Raw genomic sequence first — 25,540 nt, forward strand, 5'->3', positions numbered from 1 at the left:
AGTTAGATAATCTTAAAAATAGAATTCAAATTAAGCATAAAGTTAGAACAGAATTTTAGATATTTCTAAAAGTGTTATCTAAATGAAGCATATTATGTAGTCGGAATATAGTTAGAAAACAGACTTTTAGATATTTTTAAAAATAGAATTCAAATTAAGCATAAAGTTAGAACAAAATTTTAGATATTTCTAAAAGTGTTATCTAAATGAAGCATATTATGTAGTCGGAATATAGTTAGAAAACAGACTTTTAGATATTTTTAAAAATGGAATTTAAATCAAGCATAAAGTTAGATATTTTTTAAAATGGAATTTAAATTAAGCATAAAGTTAGAACAGAATTTTAGATATTTCTAAAAGTGTTATCTAAATGAAGCATATTATGTAGTCGGAATATAGTTAGAAAACAGACTTTTAGATATTTTTAAAAATGGAATTTAAATCAAGCATAAAGTTAGATATTTTTTAAAATGGAATTTAAATTAAGCATAAAGTTAGAACAGAATTTTAGATATTTCTAAAAGTGTTATCTAAATGAAGCATATTATGTAGTCGGAATATAGTTAGAAAACAGACTTTTAGATATTTTTAAAAATGGAATTTAAATCAAGCATAAAGTTAGATAATCTTAAAAATAGAATTCAAATTAAGCATAAAGTTAGAACAGAATTTTAGATATTTCTAAAAGTGTTATCTAAATGAAGCATATTATGTAGTCGGAATATAGTTAGAAAACAGACTTTTAGATATTTTTAAAAATGGAATTTAAATCAAGCATAAAGTTAGATATTTTTTAAAATGGAATTTAAATTAAGCATAAAGTTAGAACAGAATTTTAGATATTTCTAAAAGTGTTATCTAAATGAAGCATATTATGTAGTCGGAATATAGTTAGAAAACAGACTTTTAGATATTTTTAAAAATGGAATTTAAATCAAGCATAAAGTTAGATAATCTTAAAAATAGAATTCAAATTAAGCATAAAGTTAGAACAGAATTTTAGATATTTCTAAAAGTGTTATCTAAATGAAGCATATTATGTAGTCGGAATATAGTTAGAAAACAGACTTTTAGATATTTTTAAAAATGGAATTTAAATCAAGCATAAAGTTAGATATTTTTTAAAATGGAATTTAAATTAAGCATAAAGTTAGAACAGAATTTTAGATATTTCTAAAAGTGTTATCTAAATGAAGCATATTATGTAGTCGGAATATAGTTAGAAAACAGACTTTTAGATATTTTTAAAAATGGAATTTAAATCAAGCATAAAGTTAGATAATCTTAAAAATAGAATTCAAATTAAGCATAAAGTTAGAACAGAATTTTAGATATTTCTAAAAGTGTTATCTAAATGAAGCATATTATGTAGTCGGAATATAGTTAGAAAACAGACTTTTAGATATTTTTAAAAATGGAATTTAAATCAAGCATAAAGTTAGATAATCTTAAAAATAGAATTCAAATTAAGCATAAAGTTAGAACAGAATTTTAGATATTTCTAAAAGTGTTATCTAAATGAAGCATATTATGTAGTCGGAATATAGTTAGAAAACAGACTTTTAGATATTTTTAAAAATGGAATTTAAATCAAGCATAAAGTTAGATATTTTTTAAAATGGAATTTAAATTAAGCATAAAGTTAGAACAGAATTTTAGATATTTCTAAAAGTGTTATCTAAATGAAGCATATTATGTAGTCGGAATATAGTTAGAAAACAGACTTTTAGATATTTTTAAAAATGGAATTTAAATCAAGCATAAAGTTAGATAATCTTAAAAATAGAATTCAAATTAAGCATAAAGTTAGAACAGAATTTTAGATATTTCTAAAAGTGTTATCTAAATGAAGCATATTATGTAGTCGGAATATAGTTAGAAAACAGACTTTTAGATATTTTTAAAAATGGAATTTAAATCAAGCATAAAGTTAGATATTTTTTAAAATGGAATTTAAATTAAGCATAAAGTTAGAACAGAATTTTAGATATTTCTAAAAGTGTTATCTAAATGAAGCATATTATGTAGTCGGAATATAGTTAGAAAACAGACTTTTAGATATTTTTAAAAATGGAATTTAAATCAAGCATAAAGTTAGATATTTTTTAAAATGGAATTTAAATTAAGCATAAAGTTAGAACAGAATTTTAGATATTTCTAAAAGTGTTATCTAAATGAAGCATATTATGTAGTCGGAATATAGTTAGAAAACAGACTTTTAGATATTTTTAAAAATGGAATTTAAATCAAGCATAAAGTTAGATAATCTTAAAAATAGAATTCAAATTAAGCATAAAGTTAGAACAGAATTTTAGATATTTCTAAAAGTGTTATCTAAATGAAGCATATTATGTAGTCGGAATATAGTTAGAAAACAGACTTTTAGATATTTTTAAAAATAGAATTCAAATTAAGCATAAAGTTAGAACAAAATTTTAGATATTTCTAAAAGTGTTATCTAAATGAAGCATATTATGTAGTCGGAATATAGTTAGAAAACAGACTTTTAGATATTTTTAAAAATGGAATTTAAATCAAGCATAAAGTTAGATATTTTTTAAAATGGAATTTAAATTAAGCATAAAGTTAGAACAGAATTTTAGATATTTCTAAAAGTGTTATCTAAATGAAGCATATTATGTAGTCGGAATATAGTTAGAAAACAGACTTTTAGATATTTTTAAAAATGGAATTTAAATCAAGCATAAAGTTAGATAATCTTAAAAATAGAATTCAAATTAAGCATAAAGTTAGAACAGAATTTTAGATATTTCTAAAAGTGTTATCTAAATGAAGCATATTATGTAGTCGGAATATAGTTAGAAAACAGACTTTTAGATATTTTTAAAAATAGAATTCAAATTAAGCATAAAGTTAGAACAGAATTTTAGATATTTCTAAAAGTGTTATCTAAATGAAGCATATTATGTAGTCGGAATATAGTTAGAAAACAGACTTTTAGATATTTTTAAAAATGGAATTTAAATCAAGCATAAAGTTAGATAATCTTAAAAATAGAATTAAAATTAAGCATAAAGTTAGATGTTTTCAAAAATGGAATGTAATTGAGCATAAAGTTAGATATTTTTTAAAATGGAATTTAAATTAAGCATATGTATTTTAGATTTTTAACAGAATTAGATTAAATTCGATTTTATTTCGAATTGCAGGAGAAATCGACGATCCGTACCACGAATTCTTTATCGAAAGCAGAAATGGAGTACCAATTGATAGAATGTGGCATGACAAATATAGAGTAAGGTGAGTTAACAGACAACTTAGATAATAATACAGTTAAAATTGTTTACGACATCGTTTAGAACAACATACCGGTTATATTGACCAAAATCAAAGGTCCCGGCTGAATTCTATGTATTAGGTACTTAATCGTCGGTACGTCATCGGCCGTTACGATGGTACGTTATAACAGATTTTGACTGTATTAAGAATAAACTTAAAAATACTTAAATGATGCAACGGGCAGACTTATATATAAGTGATCTCTTTCAGACAACCCTAACAATAATGATTACATTATTTAAAAAAAAGTTATCACAGATGCCATGGGTATAAAATAGCTTAAAGCTATTAAACACTGTGACGTGTATAAATATTGATTATGCCAAAAATGTATTCGATTTTCGATACGAAAGTCATATACGACGTGTATTTATTTAAGATACTTACGGATCGGGTTTATAATCTTGATATTATGGAGATACTGGGTCTACGTAGGAAGTAGAAACCTGAGGCTACCGTCAAAATTTTTGGAAAATTTCAATTGCGGGTAGACCCATTTGTTTGTACGCAAAAGTTGCCTGCTATGTGGGTAGTTACGATTTAGGTATATGAATATATTTTTTTAATGTTTTTTTTTTATGTAGGATAATTTGTGTCGATATTAATTTTGACGTTCTATCGAAGTAGTAGTAACTGTTAAGGTAGAATAATGATGTGGTATAAATGAATGAATTAAAAATAAATTAGTTTCATATTAACTAAAAGTTGGTTATTTCGGACTGAATTTTCTATGTCCAAAATTTGTTATGATTTTAATGCTTCAAAAATTCTAATGGCATTCTTGTCCATCAATGACATCCAGTCTGGATGTTGATCACAAAAAAGTATCAGGCTAGTAAAGGGACATGCATCCTTGTGGGGTCTAACGCAGTAATCCAACGATTTTAGTGCCATCGCATTAACATACCTAAACTTCTTATGCAACTATGTAACATATATAATTTGTATTCTAAAGAATATTAGAATAATAAAAGTATTATAATATTACAAAGTATTAGCCGTTCACTTAAGTTATTTCAATTATAGGTTTTTGGAAGTAATCACTAACTTTGTTAACGGAAAAATTATAGTTAGTTATTGTTTTATTTATTTATTTATTGTATAAATGATCTTAATATAAAGGAAGTTGGTGTGGTGGAAACACAAACTGTACACAGTTTTTCTGTCCACCAGGACGTCGAACATATTTAAATCATTAACATAGTATATATATATATACACACACACATATATATGTATACATATATATATACTAAGGCCAGTGACATATAAACTATAACATTATAACAATCAAACCATTAAAATTGCACGTAAAACGTCGTAAACCAATTGAAATTCGACGCTCCATCTGTTATAAGTAAATTTTCAAAATATGAAAACTGGAATTCAAATTACAAATCATTTTTATAAAGATCTTTCTTTATTAATTTTGTAAATCACTCTTCATGCTTCCTGCGCAGAGATTTTATGTTGGGTTCCTATTTGGTTAGCTTCAGTCTAAAGTCTCCACGTTGTGTTATATCCAGCTATTTAATCTCCCTCGTAAGAAATACTCAACAAAAATCTCACGTAATATAGTTTTTAATCCTCCCAAAAATATTTATTCTTAACAATTATTCTTATTTAAAAATTTTCTATATTTTTTTCTTCTTCATTGCTTACACTGCTAAATTTTGCTATTATTATTATTTGTTTCTACTGAGTATTCGATTCTTATTTGTTTTTTGCGACTGAGGCGCAAACTAGCTGCTGTGGTCTCTGGCAGAATGACCAGTGCTGTGGAACAACTCTGCTCCTCAGCATAATCCTGAGCCAGGGCCAATTACAACCACAGCACACACGCATAACACAATTAAACGTTTTTCTTTAAAAAAAATTGTTATCTCTCTATTATTATTTTTTTTATTTTTTTTATTTTGATTATTGTTATTTTATGTGTTTTGTTAGTAATAAAGATTATGTCTATGTCTAACTATATAGTGTGTTAAACGATGTAAATTGGATGTAATAAGAAAATCCGAGTGCACAAAAATAGAAAGTTTATTGAACACGTCACAGAAGTATAAACAAGGAGTAAAATAATTTGTAGAAGAATGGCACAGCAAAAGAAATAAAATTAAGCGGAGTGATAAGTCCTCAACGCAAATAATAAAATTACCAAAAATTATATCAACTATCAAATACGGAGTGCGAAAGCGGCCTGCCGGTCGCCGCGGGCCGGCTCAGGTAGTCGCGTGCGAATATATAGGCAATAACATGCGATCTCGCTTGCGCGCTACCTGAGCCGGCGCACGACTCAACAGAATTAACTATATAAAACAATCTTCGCCACGTCCGTCCGCTCACTCAAATTAAAAATTTAGTTTTAAATTTATCATAGGGCACTACAACTAAACCAAACAACAAAGATTATCTTTAATTTTTCTATCTATTTAAAATTAGTAGCTATATCTACTTGGATGTCCATTCTCCAAGAACTTGGTATACTCTCGCTCGGCTTGGTCTCTTGGCCATAAGACTATGCTTAGGTCGCCGAGGGAGTGAGTCTGGCGACAAGTACCAAAGACTAGCAACCCACTCGCAAGTCCTCTGGCATTGAGAGTATCCATATCGCTGATAACACTTAACATCAGGAACCCCCTGCTATAAAAAATATAAAAAGTTGAAAATGCCTAACGGCTAGTAAGCAAGATGGCGTCACTCCAGTATTTAGCCTGTCAACACGTGTACAAACTTCTAAGTTTTAACTGGGTTAATTGTCATTCAGACAAGTTACGTCATGTCCGATTCGGCTAATCTGTGGCCGAAAAATCTATCGTTTTGATTTGTCAACAATCATTTACAAGTTATTCTTAGTATTAGTCTTTGGTTAACATAGCTTTTACACATTGAATGAAAACAATTTTTAACCGGATTAAAGCTATTTATATTATTATAAACTTATAATTATTTTACATAATTTTAAAAATTTTCCGACGTTTCGCGTGCTTTACGTATATAATAATACAAATAGCTTTAATCCGGCTAAAAAATTGTTTCCTTTCAAGTTATTACTAACTCCATAACGCTTTTTAACGCCTTGTTTTAGACGGATTACTCTGAATAACACATTTTTTTTTACAAATTAATGACATTCTTATAGTTTATGGCTGTCTAATATTCTTGAGGTTCTTTTGTCTATTATTTTAGAGAATGGATGGTCCCATCGTTCATGTGCCGCGAACAAGCCGCGCAGATATTGGCTACGGGCAAGAGTGTCGTGTTTATGCGTGAAGCGTGCGCAGATCTACCTGATCAATGTGACACGTCACCGGACCATGCGATACATCTACAGAGTTTATTGGCTGCCCATACTAGGACAGGTGAGGATACGATACTAGTGAATACTTGTTTGCATACGCTACAAAATAGAACAATACGTCCGTTAAAGGTCAATATTATTTGTCTTGGCGATGGTGGACCAAAAGTTCTCTGAAGAAAAAAGTCGACAAAGATGTTGCGCTTACGGAATACTCCTACACTGTCAACATCTTTATATGTTCACAGTATTTTATTTATTCTGAGTTAGTACTGTAAGGATCGTGTATATATTTTTGTAAATAATTAAAATTTGATTGAAATCGAGAAGTGAGAATTTCTGTTGAAGACGTATTTGTCGCTTTAAAAGCAGCTTTTGATTTAAAGAAGTCAAAACTTCTAGGTTGAAGAACATTCTGGCAATCAAAAATTTACTGGTGTGTATGTATACAGTGCCACAGACTATTCTTGGTCGGTAAGAGAGCCGCTGTCATGGATATTAGTATTGCCAGTAAATTAAATATAGCCATTATAAGGGGAATGATTTGAAGTCACTTAATAATTTATTGAAATGTCTTAATAAAGGAAAGTATACTAGTACTAGTATCTAGATAATTCAGTTCTAGGCTTTAATTAATGTGACTCAAACTGAGGAACAACTGATGGGTTTGTCATCTGTACTATTGATGTAATATCTTTTGAGATACCGAGCAATCAGAACCGTTCGATAATGAAAACTTTCCATTGTTATTAATAATGCAAGGAATAAAATTAAATACATTTTTTTGTGACCTAAATGATAATTTCAATCGAACATTGCGGCCCAGAAAAGTAGGTGACACTGTACTTGTTTGAATTGTGTTTTTTTAAATTTGTAGCTTCCTATTTACTTATTTAATAAATATCGAGGTCTCGTGTTTGATTTCTGATATAATATTGACGTATGTATAGAAATACTTCACGCTTTGAATAATAAACTTGTATAAATAAATTCATCGTAATAATTTGTAGATTGATTGTAAATAAGCACATCCTCTTGTCAGTTAAGCAAAGCTCTAAAAAATAATAGTACATAAATGTATTAATTTATTGTAGAAATCCTCGAAAATGCATTTAGTTTTCAAGCATAGACAATGTGTGGGTAATATTTGTAACAAAGTAAATAATTACTGTCTTTTGTTAACATGGCTTGATATCGACTAAAAGATGACGGGTTTTTGCAAAAATGACTCACGGTGTCCTCTATTTTCGCGGATTGTTTGTCTTCAAACTTCGGGGAAATAAATACAGATAAAACAACTTTCTCTGCAGCTGTGATACTTTTGACAGAAATTGTAAGTTTTTAATAATAATACATAGCTTCAATCCGTTCAAAAAGTGTTTTTCTTAAATAATTAATGTTAACGTAATCACCAATTAAGTAAATCAAACACCTCCCCCCCCCCCCTATAGTACTTACGTGAGCTATTAACGAACGCTACTAAATATAGTAAATGCCAGTCACGCCCGTTTCAGGCAGCAGTAACTCGGAAGTAGCGTGGTGGGAGGCCGAGGGCCTTCGTGAGGGTGTTGAAACGGCCCATTTGATGGCCTCCCAGCGTCTCTTGGCCGCTTTAACGACCCATCATCACCTATTGGATCACCTTGCTGCCCATCGCCGCTATCTATTGCTCTCTCAAGGCGATTTTGTTCATCACCTGATGACGTTATTGCAGTAAGTATTGAACAATATTTTTCAGCACACTTATTTCAGATGAAATATATTTATTATTCTATTATCGTTTATTCCTTTGTATACGTGTCCTGTTCTCCCTATTTTATAAAATCCTCTGGCAAATCCGCTGTTTCCCTAATCTAGATCCACCTTCCACAACTGAGCGTTTCCTAAGGCAGTTTTTGCCGCGCACCACCGCTATGTGGAACCAGCTGCCCACTGATTCCGAACCAATTCGACTTAGGGTCCTTCTAGAAAAGAGCGTACCAATTCTTGAAAGGCCGGTAAAGCACTTGAGAGCCCTCTCGCATTGAGTGTCCATGGGCGGTATCACTTAACATCAGGTGAGCCTCTTGCTCCCCCTGTTCTATAAAAAATTATCTTCTACTATCTTCCTTTTTTCTTTTGTACCACCACCACCAGGCACCAGATTAATACTGTGGTAGCAACACCTACTTTCTGCAGATACAATTAGTGCGTCATATCCTGAGTCGCGCCAACATATTTATTCTGACTGCTAAAGATATATGCCACTAGGCTCTTTGGACCAGTGGTTCAAGGATTCTTTAGGTTGAAGGAACTGTTCAAACTCAAACTAACTTTATTCATATAGACATAACATTTATTACTAACAAAACACATAAAATAACAATAATCAAAAAATAAAAAAAGAATAATAATAGAGACATAACAATTTTGTTTAAAGAAAAAGGTTTAATTGTGTAATGCGTGTGTGCTGTGGTTGTAATTGGCCCTGTCTCAGCATTATGCTGAGGAGCAGAGTTGTTCCACGGCGCTGGTCCTTCTGCCAGAGACCACAGCAGCTAGTTTGCGCCTCAGTCGCAAAAAACAAATAAGAATCGAATACTCAGTAGAAACAAATAATAATAAGAGTAAAGATAACCAAGTACACTCATGAACGTTAACAGAAAAGATGTTAAGTTGATTCTAAATGTAAAGATTCCTCCTTAAGGTCATTGAGTTAATGGGCCTAGGACGTGAAATGAAATAACTAATACATACGTCATACATAAATGATATAGATTCTTTGTAACTTATTCAAGTATCCAAGTACACTTATGAACGTTAACAGAAAAGATGTTAAGTTGATTCTAAATGTAGAGATTCCTCCTTAAGGTCATTGAGTTAATGGGCCTAGGACATGAAATGAAATAACTAATACATACGTCATACATAAATGATATAGATTCTTTGTAACTTATTCAAGTATCCAAGTACACTTATGAACGTTAACAGAAAAGATGTTAAGTTGATTCTAAATGTAGAGATTCCTCCTTAAGGTCATTGAGTTAATGGGCCTAGGACGTGAAATGAAATAACTAATACATACGTCATACATAAATGATATAGATTCTTTGTAACTTATTCAAGTATCCAAGTACACTTATGAACGTTAACAGAAAAGATGTTAAGTTGATTCTAAATGTAGAGATTCCTCCTTAAGGTCATTGAGTTAATGGGCCTAGGACGTGAAATGAAATAACTAATACATACGTCATACATAAATGATATAGATTCTTTGTAACTTATTCAAGTATCCAAGTACACTTATGAACGCTAACAGAAAAGATGTTAAGTTGATTCTAAATGTAGAGATTCCTCCTTAAGGTCATTGAGTTAATGGGCCTAGGACGTGAAATGAAATAACTAATACATACGTCATACATAAATGATATAGATTCTTTGTAACTTATTCAAGTATCCAAGTACACTTATGAACGTTAACAGAAAAGATGTTAAGTTGATTCTAAATGTAGAGATTCCTCCTTAAGGTCATTGAGTTAATGGGCCTAGGACGTGAAATGAAATAACTAATACATACGTCATACATAAATGATATAGATTCTTTGTAACTTATTCAAGTATCCAAGTACACTTATGAACGTTAACAGAAAAGATGTTAAGTTGATTCTAAATGTAGAGATTCCTCCTTAAGGTCATTGAGTTAATGGGCCTAGGACGTGAAATGAAATAACTAATACATACGTCATACATAAATGATATAGATTCTTTGTAACTTATTCAAGTATCCAAGTACACTTATGAACGTTAACAGAAAAGATGTTAAGTTGATTCTAAATGTAGAGATTCCTCCTTAAGGTCATTGAGTTAATGGGCCTAGGACGTGAAATGAAATAACTAATACATACGTCATACATAAATGATATAGATTCTTTGTAACTTATTCAAGTATCCAAGTACACTTATGAACGTTAACAGAAAAGATGTTAAGTTGATTCTAAATGTAGAGATTCCTCCTTAAGGTCATTGAGTTAATGGGCCTAGGACGTGAAATGAAATAACTAATACATACGTCATACATAAATGATATAGATTCTTTGTAACTTATTCAAGTATCCAAGTACACTTATGAACGTTAACAGAAAAGATGTTAAGTTGATTCTAAATGTAGAGATTCCTCCTTAAGGTCATTGAGTTAATGGGCCTAGGACGTGAAATGAAATAACTAATACATACGTCATACATAAATGATATAGATTCTTTGTAACTTATTCAAGTATCCAAGTACACTTATGAACGCTAACAGAAAAGATGTTAAGTTGATTCTAAATGTAGAGATTCCTCCTTAAGGTCATTGAGTTAATGGGCCTAGGACGTGAAATGAAATAACTAATACATACGTCATACATAAATGATATAGATTCTTTGTAACTTATTCAAGTATCCAAGTACACTTATGAACGTTAACAGAAAAGATGTTAAGTTGATTCTAAATGTAGAGATTCCTCCTTAAGGTCATTGAGTTAATGGGCCTAGGACGTGAAATGAAATAACTAATACATACGTCATACATAAATGATATAGATTCTTTGTAACTTATTCAAGTATCCAAGTACACTTATGAACGTTAACAGAAAAGATGTTAAGTTGATTCTAAATGTAGAGATTCCTCCTTAAGGTCATTGAGTTAATGGGCCTAGGACGTGAAATGAAATAACTAATACATACGTCATACATAAATGATATAGATTCTTTGTAACTTATTCAAGTATCCAAGTACACTTATGAACGTTAACAGAAAAGATGTTAAGTTGATTCTAAATGTAGAGATTCCTCCTTAAGGTCATTGAGTTAATGGGCCTTGGACGTGAAATGAAATAACTAATACATACGTCATACATAAATGATATAGATTCTTTGTAACTTATTCAAGTATCCAAGTACACTTATGAACGTTAACAGAAAAGATGTTAAGTTGATTCTAAATGTAGAGATTCCTCCTTAAGGTCATTGAGTTAATGGGCCTAGGACGTGAAATGAAATAACTAATACATACGTCATACATAAATGATATAGATTCTTTGTAACTTATTCAAGTATCCAAGTACACTTATGAACGTTAACAGAAAAGATGTTAAGTTGATTCTAAATGTAGAGATTCCTCCTTAAGGTCATTGAGTTAATGGGCCTAGGACGTGAAATGAAATAACTAATACATACGTCATACATAAATGATATAGATTCTTTGTAACTTATTCAAGTATCCAAGTACACTTATGAACGTTAACAGAAAAGATGTTAAGTTGATTCTAAATGTAGAGATTCCTCCTTAAGGTCATTGAGTTAATGGGCCTAGGACGTGAAATGAAATAACTAATACATACGTCATACATAAATGATATAGATTCTTTGTAACTTATTCAAGTATCCAAGTACACTTATGAACGCTAACAGAAAAGATGTTAAGTTGATTCTAAATGTAGAGATTCCTCCTTAAGGTCATTGAGTTAATGGGCCTAGGACGTGAAATGAAATAACTAATACATACGTCATACATAAATGATATAGATTCTTTGTAACTTATTCAAGTATCCAAGTACACTTATGAACGTTAACAGAAAAGATGTTAAGTTGATTCTAAATGTAGAGATTCCTCCTTAAGGTCATTGAGTTAATGGGCCTAGGACGTGAAATGAAATAACTAATACATACGTCATACATAAATGATATAGATTCTTTGTAACTTATTCAAGTATCCAAGTACACTTATGAACGTTAACAGAAAAGATGTTAAGTTGATTCTAAATGTAGAGATTCCTCCTTAAGGTCATTGAGTTAATGGGCCTAGGACGTGAAATGAAATAACTAATACATACGTCATACATAAATGATATAGATTCTTTGTAACTTATTCAAGTATCCAAGTACACTTATGAACGTTAACAGAAAAGATGTTAAGTTGATTCTAAATGTAGAGATTCCTCCTTAAGGTCATTGAGTTAATGGGCCTAGGACGTGAAATGAAATAACTAATACATACGTCATACATAAATGATATAGATTCTTTGTAACTTATTCAAGTATCCAAGTACACTTATGAACGTTAACAGAAAAGATGTTAAGTTGATTCTAAATGTAGAGATTCCTCCTTAAGGTCATTGAGTTAATGGGCCTAGGACGTGAAATGAAATAACTAATACATACGTCATACATAAATGATATAGATTCTTTGTAACTTATTCAAGTATCCAAGTACACTTATGAACGTTAACAGAAAAGATGTTAAGTTGATTCTAAATGTAGAGATTCCTCCTTAAGGTCATTGAGTTAATGGGCCTAGGACGTGAAATGAAATAACTAATACATACGTCATACATAAATGATATAGATTCTTTGTAACTTATTCAAGTATCCAAGTACACTTATGAACGTTAACAGAAAAGATGTTAAGTTGATTCTAAATGTAGAGATTCCTCCTTAAGGTCATTGAGTTAATGGGCCTAGGACGTGAAATGAAATAACTAATACATACGTCATACATAAATGATATAGATTCTTTGTAACTTATTCAAGTATCCAAGTACACTTATGAACGCTAACAGAAAAGATGTTAAGTTGATTCTAAATGTAGAGATTCCTCCTTAAGGTCATTGAGTTAATGGGCCTAGGACGTGAAATGAAATAACTAATACATACGTCATACATAAATGATATAGATTCTTTGTAACTTATTCAAGTATCCAAGTACACTTATGAACGTTAACAGAAAAGATGTTAAGTTGATTCTAAATGTAGAGATTCCTCCTTAAGGTCATTGAGTTAATGGGCCTAGGACGTGAAATGAAATAACTAATACATACGTCATACATAAATGATATAGATTCTTTGTAACTTATTCAAGTATCCAAGTACACTTATGAACGTTAACAGAAAAGATGTTAAGTTGATTCTAAATGTAGAGATTCCTCCTTAAGGTCATTGAGTTAATGGGCCTAGGACGTGAAATGAAATAACTAATACATACGTCATACATAAATGATATAGATTCTTTGTAACTTATTCAAGTATCCAAGTACACTTATGAACGTTAACAGAAAAGATGTTAAGTTGATTCTAAATGTAGAGATTCCTCCTTAAGGTCATTGAGTTAATGGGCCTAGGACGTGAAATGAAATAACTAATACATACGTCATACATAAATGATATAGATTCTTTGTAACTTATTCAAGTATCCAAGTACACTTATGAACGTTAACAGAAAAGATGTTAAGTTGATTCTAAATGTAGAGATTCCTCCTTAAGGTCATTGAGTTAATGGGCCTAGGACGTGAAATGAAATAACTAATACATACGTCATACATAAATGATATAGATTCTTTGTAACTTATTCAAGTATCCAAGTACACTTATGAACGTTAACAGAAAAGATGTTAAGTTGATTCTAAATGTAGAGATTCCTCCTTAAGGTCATTGAGTTAATGGGCCTTGGACGTGAAATGAAATAACTAATACATACGTCATACATAAATGATATAGATTCTTTGTAACTTATTCAAGTATCCAAGTACACTTATGAACGTTAACAGAAAAGATGTTAAGTTGATTCTAAATGTAGAGATTCCTCCTTAAGGTCATTGAGTTAATGGGCCTAGGACGTGAAATGAAATAACTAATACATACGTCATACATAAATGATATAGATTCTTTGTAACTTATTCAAGTATCCAAGTACACTTATGAACGTTAACAGAAAAGATGTTAAGTTGATTCTAAATGTAGAGATTCCTCCTTAAGGTCATTGAGTTAATGGGCCTAGGACGTGAAATGAAATAACTAATACATACGTCATACATAAATGATATAGATTCTTTGTAACTTATTCAAGTATCCAAGTACACTTATGAACGTTAACAGAAAAGATGTTAAGTTGATTCTAAATGTAGAGATTCCTCCTTAAGGTCATTGAGTTAATGGGCCTAGGACGTGAAATGAAATAACTAATACATACGTCATACATAAATGATATAGATTCTTTGTAACTTATTCAAGTATCCAAGTACACTTATGAACGCTAACAGAAAAGATGTTAAGTTGATTCTAAATGTAGAGATTCCTCCTTAAGGTCATTGAGTTAATGGGCCTAGGACGTGAAATGAAATAACTAATACATACGTCATACATAAATGATATAGATTCTTTGTAACTTATTCAAGTATCCAAGTACACTTATGAACGTTAACAGAAAAGATGTTAAGTTGATTCTAAATGTAGAGATTCCTCCTTAAGGTCATTGAGTTAATGGGCCTAGGACGTGAAATGAAATAACTAATACATACGTCATACATAAATGATATAGATTCTTTGTAACTTATTCAAGTATCCAAGTACACTTATGAACGTTAACAGAAAAGATGTTAAGTTGATTCTAAATGTAGAGATTCCTCCTTAAGGTCATTGAGTTAATGGGCCTAGGACGTGAAATGAAATAACTAATACATACGTCATACATAAATGATATAGATTCTTTGTAACTTATTCAAGTATCCAAGTACACTTATGAACGTTAACAGAAAAGATGTTAAGTTGATTCTAAATGTAGAGATTCCTCCTTAAGGTCATTGAGTTAATGGGCCTAGGACGTGAAATGAAATAACTAATACATACGTCATACATAAATGATATAGATTCTTTGTAACTTATTCAAGTATCCAAGTACACTTATGAACGTTAACAGAAAAGATGTTAAGTTGATTCTAAATGTAGAGATTCCTCCTTAAGGTCATTGAGTTAATGGGCCTAGGACGTGAAATGAAATAACTAATACATACGTCATACATAAATGATATAGATTCTTTGTAACTTATTCAAGTATCCAAGTACACTTATGAACGTTAACAGAAAAGATGTTAAGTTGATTCTAAATGTAGAGATTCCTCCTTAAGGTCATTGAGTTAATGGGCCTAGGACGTGAAATGAAATAACTAATACATACGTCATACATAAATGATATAGATTCTTTGTAACTTATTCAAGTATCCAAGTACACTTATGAACGTTAACAGAAAAGATGTTAAGTTGATTCTAAATGTAGAGATTCCTCCTTAAGGTCATTGAGTTAATGGGCCTAGGACGTGAAATGAAATAACTAATACATACGTCATACATAAATGATATAGATTCTTTGTAACTTATTCAAGTATCCAAGTACACTTATGAACGCTAACAGAAAAGATGTTAAGTTGATTCTAAATGTAGAGATTCCTCCTTAAGGTCATTGAGTTAATGGGCCTAGGACGTGAAATGAAATAACTAATACATACGTCATACATAAATGATATAGATTCTTTGTAACTTATTCAAGTATCCAAGTACACTTATGAACGTTAACAGAAAAGATGTTAAGTTGATTCTAAATGTAGAGATTCCTCCTTAAGGTCATTGAGTTAATGGGCCTAGGACGTGAAATGAAATAACTAATACATACGTCATACATAAATGATATAGATTCTTTGTAACTTATTCAAGTATCCAAGTACACTTATGAACGTTAACAGAAAAGATGTTAAGTTGATTCTAAATGTAGAGATTCCTCCTTAAGGTCATTGAGTTAATGGGCCTAGGACGTGAAATGAAATAACTAATACATACGTCATACATAAATGATATAGATTCTTTGTAACTTATTCAAGTATCCAAGTACACTTATGAACGTTAACAGAAAAGATGTTAAGTTGATTCTAAATGTAGAGATTCCTCCTTAAGGTCATTGAGTTAATGGGCCTAGGACGTGAAATGAAATAACTAATACATACGTCATACATAAATGATATAGATTCTTTGTAACTTATTCAAGTATCCAAGTACACTTATGAACGTTAACAGAAAAGATGTTAAGTTGATTCTAAATGTAGAGATTCCTCCTTAAGGTCATTGAGTTAATGGGCCTAGGACGTGAAATGAAATAACTAATACATACGTCATACATAAATGATATAGATTCTTTGTAACTTATTCAAGTATCCAAGTACACTTATGAACGCTAACAGAAAAGATGTTAAGTTGATTCTAAATGTAGAGATTCCTCCTTAAGGTCATTGAGTTAATGGGCCTAGGACGTGAAATGAAATAACTAATACATACGTCATACATAAATGATATAGATTCTTTGTAACTTATTCAAGTATCCAAGTACACTTATGAACGTTAACAGAAAAGATGTTAAGTTGATTCTAAATGTAGAGATTCCTCCTTAAGGTCATTGAGTTAATGGGCCTAGGACGTGAAATGAAATAACTAATACATACGTCATACATAAATGATATAGATTCTTTGTAACTTATTCAAGTATCCAAGTACACTTATGAACGTTAACAGAAAAGATGTTAAGTTGATTCTAAATGTAGAGATTCCTCCTTAAGGTCATTGAGTTAATGGGCCTAGGACGTGAAATGAAATAACTAATACATACGTCATACATAAATGATATAGATTCTTTGTAACTTATTCAAGTATCCAAGTACACTTATGAACGTTAACAGAAAAGATGTTAAGTTGATTCTAAATGTAGAGATTCCTCCTTAAGGTCATTGAGTTAATGGGCCTAGGACGTGAAATGAAATAACTAATACATACGTCATACATAAATGATATAGATTCTTTGTAACTTATTCAAGTATCCAAGTACACTTATGAACGCTAACAGAAAAGATGTTAAGTTGATTCTAAATGTAGAGATTCCTCCTTAAGGTCATTGAGTTAATGGGCCTAGGACGTGAAATGAAATAACTAATACATACGTCATACATAAATGATATAGATTCTTTGTAACTTATTCAAGTATCCAAGTACACTTATGAACGTTAACAGAAAAGATGTTAAGTTGATTCTAAATGTAGAGATTCCTCCTTAAGGTCATTGAGTTAATGGGCCTAGGACGTGAAATGAAATAACTAATACATACGTCATACATAAATGATATAGATTCTTTGTAACTTATTCAAGTATCCAAGTACACTTATGAACGTTAACAGAAAAGATGTTAAGTTGATTCTAAATGTAGAGATTCCTCCTTAAGGTCATTGAGTTAATGGGCCTAGGACGTGAAATGAAATAACTAATACATACGTCATACATAAATGATATAGATTCTTTGTAACTTATTCAAGTATCCAAGTACACTTATGAACGTTAACAGAAAAGATGTTAAGTTGATTCTAAATATAGAGATTCCTCCTTAAGGTCATTGAGTTAATGGGCCTAGGACGTGAAATGAAATAACTAATACATACGTCATACATAAATGATATAGATTCTTTGTAACTTATTCAAGTATCCAAGTACACTTATGAACGCTAACAGAAAAGATGTTAAGTTGATTCTAAATGTAGAGATTCCTCCTTAAGGTCATTGAGTTAATGGGCCTAGGACGTGAAATGAAATAACTAATACATACGTCATACATAAATGATATAGATTCTTTGTAACTTATTCAAGTATCCAAGTACACTTATGAACGTTAACAGAAAAGATGTTAAGTTGATTCTAAATGTAGAGATTCCTCCTTAAGGTCATTGAGTTAATGAGCCTAGGGCGTGAAATGAAATAACTAATACATACGTCATACATAAATGATATAGATTCTTTGTAACTTATTCAAGTATCCAAGTACACTTATGAACGTTAACAGAAAAGATGTTAAGTTGATTCTAAATGTAGAGATTCCTCCTTAAGGTCATTGAGTTAATGGGCCTAGGACGTGAAATGAAATAACTAATACATACGTCATACATAAATGATATAGATTCTTTGTAACTTATTCAAGTATCCAAGTACACTTATGAACGTTAACAGAAAAGATGTTAAGTTGATTCTAAATGTAGAGATTCCTCCTTAAGGTCATTGAGTTAATGGGCCTAGGACGTGAAATGAAATAACTAATACATACGTCATACATAAATGATATAGATTCTTTGTAACTTATTCAAGTATCCAAGTACACTTATGAACGTTAACAGAAAAGATGTTAAGTTGATTCTAAATGTAGAGATTCCTCCTTAAGGTCATTGAGTTAATGGGCCTAGGACGTGAAATGAAATAACTAATACATACGTCATACATAAATGATATAGATTCTTTGTAACTTATTCAAGTATCCAAGTACACTTATGAACGTTAACAGAAAAGATGTTAAGTTGATTCTAAATATAGAGATTCCTCCTTAAGGTCATTGAGTTAATGGGCCTAGGACGTGAAATGAAATAACTAATACATACGTCATACATAAATGATATAGATTCTTTGTAACTTATTCAAGTATCCAAGTACACTTATGAACGCTAACAGAAAAGATGTTAAGTTGATTCTAAATGTAGAGATTCCTCCTTAAGGTCATTGAGTTAATGGGCCTAGGACGTGAAATGAAATAACTAATACATACGTCATACATAAATGATATAGATTCTTTGTAACTTATTCAAGTATCCAAGTACACTTATGAACGTTAACAGAAAAGATGTTAAGTTGATTCTAAATGTAGAGATTCCTCCTTAAGGTCATTGAGTTAATGGGCCTAGGGCGTGAAATGAAATAACTAATACATACGTCATACATAAATGATATAGATTCTTTGTAACTTATTCAAGTATCCAAGTACACTTATGAACGTTAACACAAAAGATGTTAAGTTGATTCTAAATGTAGAGATTCCTCCTTAAGGTCATTGAGTTAATGGGCCTAGGACGTGAAATGAAATAACTAATACATACGTCATACATAAATGATATAGATTCTTTGTAACTTATTCAAGTATCCAAGTACACTTATGAACGTTAACAGAAAAGATGTTAAGTTGATTCTAAATGTAGAGATTCCTCCTTAAGGTCATTGAGTTAATGGGCCTAGGACGTGAAATGAAATAACTAATACATACGTCATACATAAATGATATAGATTCTTTGTAACTTATTCAAGTATCCAAGTACACTTATGAACGTTAACAGAAAAGATGTTAAGTTGATTCTAAATGTAGAGATTCCTCCTTAAGGTCATTGAGTTAATGGGCCTAGGACGTGAAATGAAATAACTAATACATACGTCATACATAAATGATATAGATTCTTTGTAACTTATTCAAGTATCCAAGTACACTTATGAACGTTAACAGAAAAGATGTTAAGTTGATTCTAAATGTAGAGATTCCTCCTTAAGGTCATTGAGTTAATGGGCCTAGGACGTGAAATGAAATAACTAATACATACGTCATACATAAATGATATAGATTCTTTGTAACTTATTCAAGTATCCAAGTACACTTATGAACGCTAACAGAAAAGATGTTAAGTTGATTCTAAATGTAGAGATTCCTCCTTAAGGTCATTGAGTTAATGGGCCTAGGACGTGAAATGAAATAACTAATACATACGTCATACATAAATGATATAGATTCTTTGTAACTTATTCAAGTATCCAAGTACACTTATGAACGTTAACAGAAAAGATGTTAAGTTGATTCTAAATGTAGAGATTCCTCCTTAAGGTCATTGAGTTAATGAGCCTAGGACATGAAATGAAATAAGTAATACATACGTCATACATAAATGATATAGATTCTTTGTAACTTATTCAAGTATCCAAGTACACTTATGAACGTTAACAGAAAAGATGTTAAGTTGATTCTAAATGTAGAGATTCCTCCTTAAGGTCATTGAGTTAATGGGCCTAGGACGTGAAATGAAATAACTAATACATACGTCATACATAAATGATATAGATTCTTTGTAACTTATTCAAGTATCCAAGTACACTTATGAACGTTAACAGAAAAGATGTTAAGTTGATTCTAAATGTAGAGATTCCTCCTTAAGGTCATTGAGTTAATGGGCCTAGGACGTGAAATGAAATAACTAATACATACGTCATACATAAATGATATAGATTCTTTGTAACTTATTCAAGTATCCAAGTACACTTATGAACGTTAACAGAAAAGATGTTAAGTTGATTCTAAATGTAGAGATTCCTCCTTAAGGTCATTGAGTTAATGGGCCTAGGACGTGAAATGAAATAACTAATACATACGTCATACATAAATGATATAGATTCTTTGTAACTTATTCAAGTATCCAAGTACACTTATGAACGTTAACAGAAAAGATGTTAAGTTGATTCTAAATGTAGAGATTCCTCCTTAAGGTCATTGAGTTAATGAGCCTAGGACATGAAATGAAATAAGTAATACATACGTCATACATAAATGATATAGATTCTTTGTAACTTATTCAAGTATCCAAGTACACTTATGAACGTTAACAGAAAAGATGTTAAGTTGATTCTAAATGTAAAGATTCCTCCTTAAGGTCATTGAGTTACTGGGCCTAGGACGTGAAATTAAATAACTAATACATACGTCATACATAAATGATATAGATTCTTTGTAACTTATTCAAGTATCCAAGTACACTTATGAACGTTAACAGAAAAGATGTTAAGTTGATTCTAAATTTACATTTACTACCAGTTCGCAAGTCAAGGTCAAGAACTGGCAAGAAACTCTCCGCCACTCTTTTTAATCGCTAAGTTATGAATCATACAAATTGTTTGAACTGGAGCAAATCATTCCCAAGGATTAGGATCATTTATATATTCGTCAAATTTATAAAAAGCTTTATTTATTAATTTAGGCACAGAAGGCTGATCACCTACTTGCCTATTCATTTAAGAAATGATCATAAAACATATACAGAATCTGGGGCCCAGAACTAAAAAGGTTGTAGCGCCATTGATTTTTTATTGATTACTTTATGTCTAACGAGAGCTTTGAATCCATTTAGTGGTTCGCCCAAGCGAAATACTCTAATTTCGCTTGGGCGTCTGTTGTAAAAACTAATATAATTTCCATATAAGGAGTGGTTTATCTTCTGGAGCCTGGTTATGTCTGTTTTGAATATTATACCGTTGTTTGTTATTATTTACTATTACCAATTACTGTTATAATAGGTTTTTTTGTTTATATTTTTGTTTACCTATCTTTTTCAAGGGACGAATTAAGCAAGCCAGCGACATCCTTATACGTACACAACTTGACGTGTACGTTGGAGGCGGCCGTGCGCGCGACGAACGCACAATACGAGCCACAGCACGTTCTATCAAGGCTTCATGTCAATTTATATCCTAATTGTATGTATATGTTCTAATTTGTAAAATTATAACTCGTTTATAAAATATTAGTTTGTTTACTGACATGTGAAAAACCTCTTTATTAAAGCCTAGTACACTTTGGGTTTTGGTCTAATACTATATTGCATTTACGGTCTTTTATGCCTGACACGTTAGTTTTTCGATATATTACATGTGTTTCACCTTGCTGTTTCTGTATTTTTTTTAATTTGAAGATTCGACCATATAAGAACGCTTCTCCAAAAAAAATCTGTATTTTTTCGACACGACTCTCACTATCAACGATATTAACAAAATGTGAAATTCTTGCAGGTGACGGCCGCGAAGACAGCGGTTGGGATGTGTTCGCACTGCAGTACCGCGTGGATGGACCACTGGGAACGTTATTTCCCGCCACCTGTGCGGCCAGGTATCGAGCCTTGTTCACACAATTGTGGCGAGTGAAACGCATCGAGTACGCCCTGCATGACGCCTGGCGCGATCATACGATATTGCAGAAGCGGCTCAAGGCGATGCCTGGTAAGTTTCCAATTTATCCTTATTCTATTAAAATCTCTGCATCTGATTTCATGACCATTGAAAGTGCAACTGTCCCTGCTACTTGAAACTTGAAACTTGTAAAAAGTTTAAACTATTGCCGAAAAAAAAACACGTGTGTGTACTTATGTACACGAGGTAGAAGTTATACTTCTTAGGCGTAATAAGATGAGTCTTTTGTAGAAAAAACGACACTAACAATTGTAAGTTTTATTATAACGCATTATCTAGTTAAATCGAGTTTATTTGAATATTACAAAAAATATAGAAATATTTTTTTTTATAATTAAATAATATGACAGTTTTTATTTTACACTGTTGACTATGCTAACTTCAGGGTGTCAGTTTTTTGTGACGATGTCTGGGTGTCGGCGCACGCACTCTGAGTCCTGATTGGTCGTTACGAGTTGTGGTTTTTCTTTATAAAGAAAATCTTATATATATATATATATAAGATTTTTTGTTACGACACTCATTACAGTCCGCTTCGTTTCACAATACTCTCAATGGAGAATTTATTTTTTAACGTGGTTTTGAAGAAATTAAATGGTTACATCAACGCTCAAACTTGGGCTTATTCTCAACGTGTCCATGTTTTTTATTTCGAAACAATCACTTTATTTATTAATTTAATAAAGTTTATTGCTTAATTTAATAAAGTTAATTGGTCAATTTAATAAAGTTTATTGCTCAATTTAATAACGTTTATTGCTTAATTTAATAAAGTTTATTGGTCAATTTAATAAAGTTTATTGCTTAATTTAATAAAGTTTATTGGTCAATTTAATAACGTTTATTGCTTAATTTAATAAACTTTATTGGTCAATTTAATAAAGTTTATTGCTTAATTTAATAAAGTTAATTGGTCAATTTAACAAAGTTTATTGGTCAATTTAATAAAGTTTATTGCTCAATTTAATAAAGTTTTATTGCTCAATCTAATAAAGTTTTATTGCTCAATCTAATAAAGTTTATTGGTCAATTTAATAAAGTTAATTGGTCAATTTAATAAAGTTTATTGCTCAATTTAATAACGTTTATTGCTTAATTTAATAAAGTTTATTGGTCAATTTAATAACGTTTATTGCTTAATTTAATAAACTTTATTGGTCAATTTAATAAAGTTTATTGCTTAATTTAATAAAGTTTATTGGTCAATTTAATAAAGTTTATTGCTTAATTTAATAAAGTTAATTGGTCAATTTAACAAAGTTTATTGGTCAATTTAATAAAGTTTATTGCTCAATTTAATAAAGTTTTATTGCTCAATCTAATAAAGTTTTATTGCTCAATCTAATAAAGTTTATTGCTTAATTTAATAAAGTTTATTGGTCAATTTAATAAAGTTTATTGCTTAATTTAATAAAGTTTATTGGTCAATTTAATAACGTTTATTGCTTAATTTAATAAACTTTATTGGTCAATTTAATAAAGTTTATTGCTTAATTTAATAAAGTTTATTGGTCAATTTAATAAAGTTTATTGGTCAATTTAATAACGTTTATTGCTTAATTTAATAAAGTTTATTGGTCAATTTAATAAAGTTTATTGCTTAATTTAATAAAGTTAATTGGTCAATTTAACAAAGTTTATTGGTCAATTTAATAAAGTTTATTGCTCAATTTAATAAAGTTTTATTGCTCAATCTAATAAAGTTTTATTGCTCAATCTAATAAAGTTTATTGCTTAATTTAATAAAGTTTATTGGTCAATTTAATAAAGTTTATTGCTTAATTTAATAAAGTTTATTGGTCAATTTAATAACGTTTATTGCTTAATTTAATAAACTTTATTGGTCAATTTAATAAAGTTTATTGGTCAATTTAATAACGTTTATTGCTTAATTTAATAAAGTTTATTGCTTAATTTAATAAAGTTTATTGGTCAATTTAATAAAGTGTACATCTCAGGTTAATAAGCTTAATTTCTCAAGTTAACAATGTCACTTTATAATTCATCGACTATAGCAACATTGCTTACTATAGTCGATTCATTACGAACTGAGGCTTCGGGTCATACATTATTTTATCTCGCTCGCACTCACAGGTCTTATGGAGAGGTGTAGTGATGTACGTAAGAATTGTAGAGGTGCATATTGATAGCGAGATAATTAAGATCGATATGCTTAATTATTTTACATATTAATAGAAAGAATTTTTCGCTATCGGAAAATAAAAGTTTTTATTTTGTAAGATAAAATGTTTGTTTCCAAATAAATGCATGAACTGATAGAAATGTTATCTTAATGTGAAAACGCTGTTTTTATATTTTAAAAATCCCCATCCGTATCGTCCTCGTCATTTTCATCTGCCTGTAGGTTAATTATCAGAGGTGGTGCTTGATCTCTTAAAATACTTAGACATATCGACCTCGCGTGCGCAGTGCAGACTGCCAGACGACTCATTTTTAAATGCTTTGACTTTAATTAGGTCTGCGGTCATAGGTTCGATCCCCGGCTGTGCACCAATGGACTTTCTATGTGCGCATGTAACATCCGCTCGAGTGATGTAGGAAAACATCGTGAGGAAATCGGCTTGCCTTAGACTCAAAAAGTCGACGGCGTGCGTCAGGCACAGAAGGCTGATCATTTAGTATTCTTTACAAATGATCATGAAACAGATACAGAAACTGAGGCCCAGACCTAAAAATTAATATCCTTGCTGATTTTAACCACGTGAATTTAAAATACATTCACTTCCAAGCGAACATCGTGCTTCGTACGCCCTAACAAGGGCGGCCTCAAAGGGTTATTTGTCTTACGGAAGACAAATAACCCTTTGAGTTAATAGTCCATGCGTGATCATAGTATTAATTGTTGACTGTAATTCGGCACATTTTTTTCATAAGGCAACACTGGCAACAACCAATCCGTCTGAATATATTCCTGATAAAACCCTGTTGCTGAAAAGATATTAAAGACGTATAGAGATTCTGTATGTTTGAAACACATTTTGAGTGTATGTTTTTTTAACACGCCCAGAGGTATGGAGTCTAATGCGTCGTGTATCATGCTTACGGGCCGAAGCTTTGCGTCTTTGCGGAGCCCTACAGGACGCGAGTTGCGAGGGGGCGGAGCCTGCGTGGGTGGAACTGCTATCCGCCGCTTCTGAGGGCCACCATCTTGATAGGTTGTTGCAGCTCCATCATAATGCACTCGACAGACACTCGATTCATGCAATGATACATCATAGTACACAGGTAGGTTGCTATTGATTGTATTTTTTTTTCTTGTATTAATTTTATGTTTCAAATATA

General features: G+C 30.7%; 1 protein-coding gene across 3 annotated transcripts in view; it reads left to right on the plus strand.

Annotated features, from left to right (window-relative positions):
• Positions 1 to 25,540, plus strand: part of LOC123717815 (gamma-tubulin complex component 3-like) — a 35,433-nt gene that overhangs the window by 6,978 nt on the left and 2,915 nt on the right. For all 3 annotated transcript variants that reach the window (XM_045674028.1, XM_045674030.1, XM_045674029.1), the window contains 6 exons: positions 3,171 to 3,261; positions 6,490 to 6,662; positions 8,113 to 8,311; positions 21,609 to 21,748; positions 22,061 to 22,267; positions 25,266 to 25,483. In XM_045674028.1, coding sequence (XP_045529984.1) covers positions 3,171 to 3,261; positions 6,490 to 6,662; positions 8,113 to 8,311; positions 21,609 to 21,748; positions 22,061 to 22,267; positions 25,266 to 25,483 — 1,028 coding nt within the window. The remainder of the gene's footprint in view (positions 1 to 3,170; positions 3,262 to 6,489; positions 6,663 to 8,112; positions 8,312 to 21,608; positions 21,749 to 22,060; positions 22,268 to 25,265; positions 25,484 to 25,540) is intronic.

Source organism: Pieris brassicae, chromosome 13 (genome assembly GCF_905147105.1).
Source record: "Pieris brassicae chromosome 13, ilPieBrab1.1, whole genome shotgun sequence".
NCBI lineage: Eukaryota > Metazoa > Arthropoda > Insecta > Lepidoptera > Pieridae > Pieris > Pieris brassicae.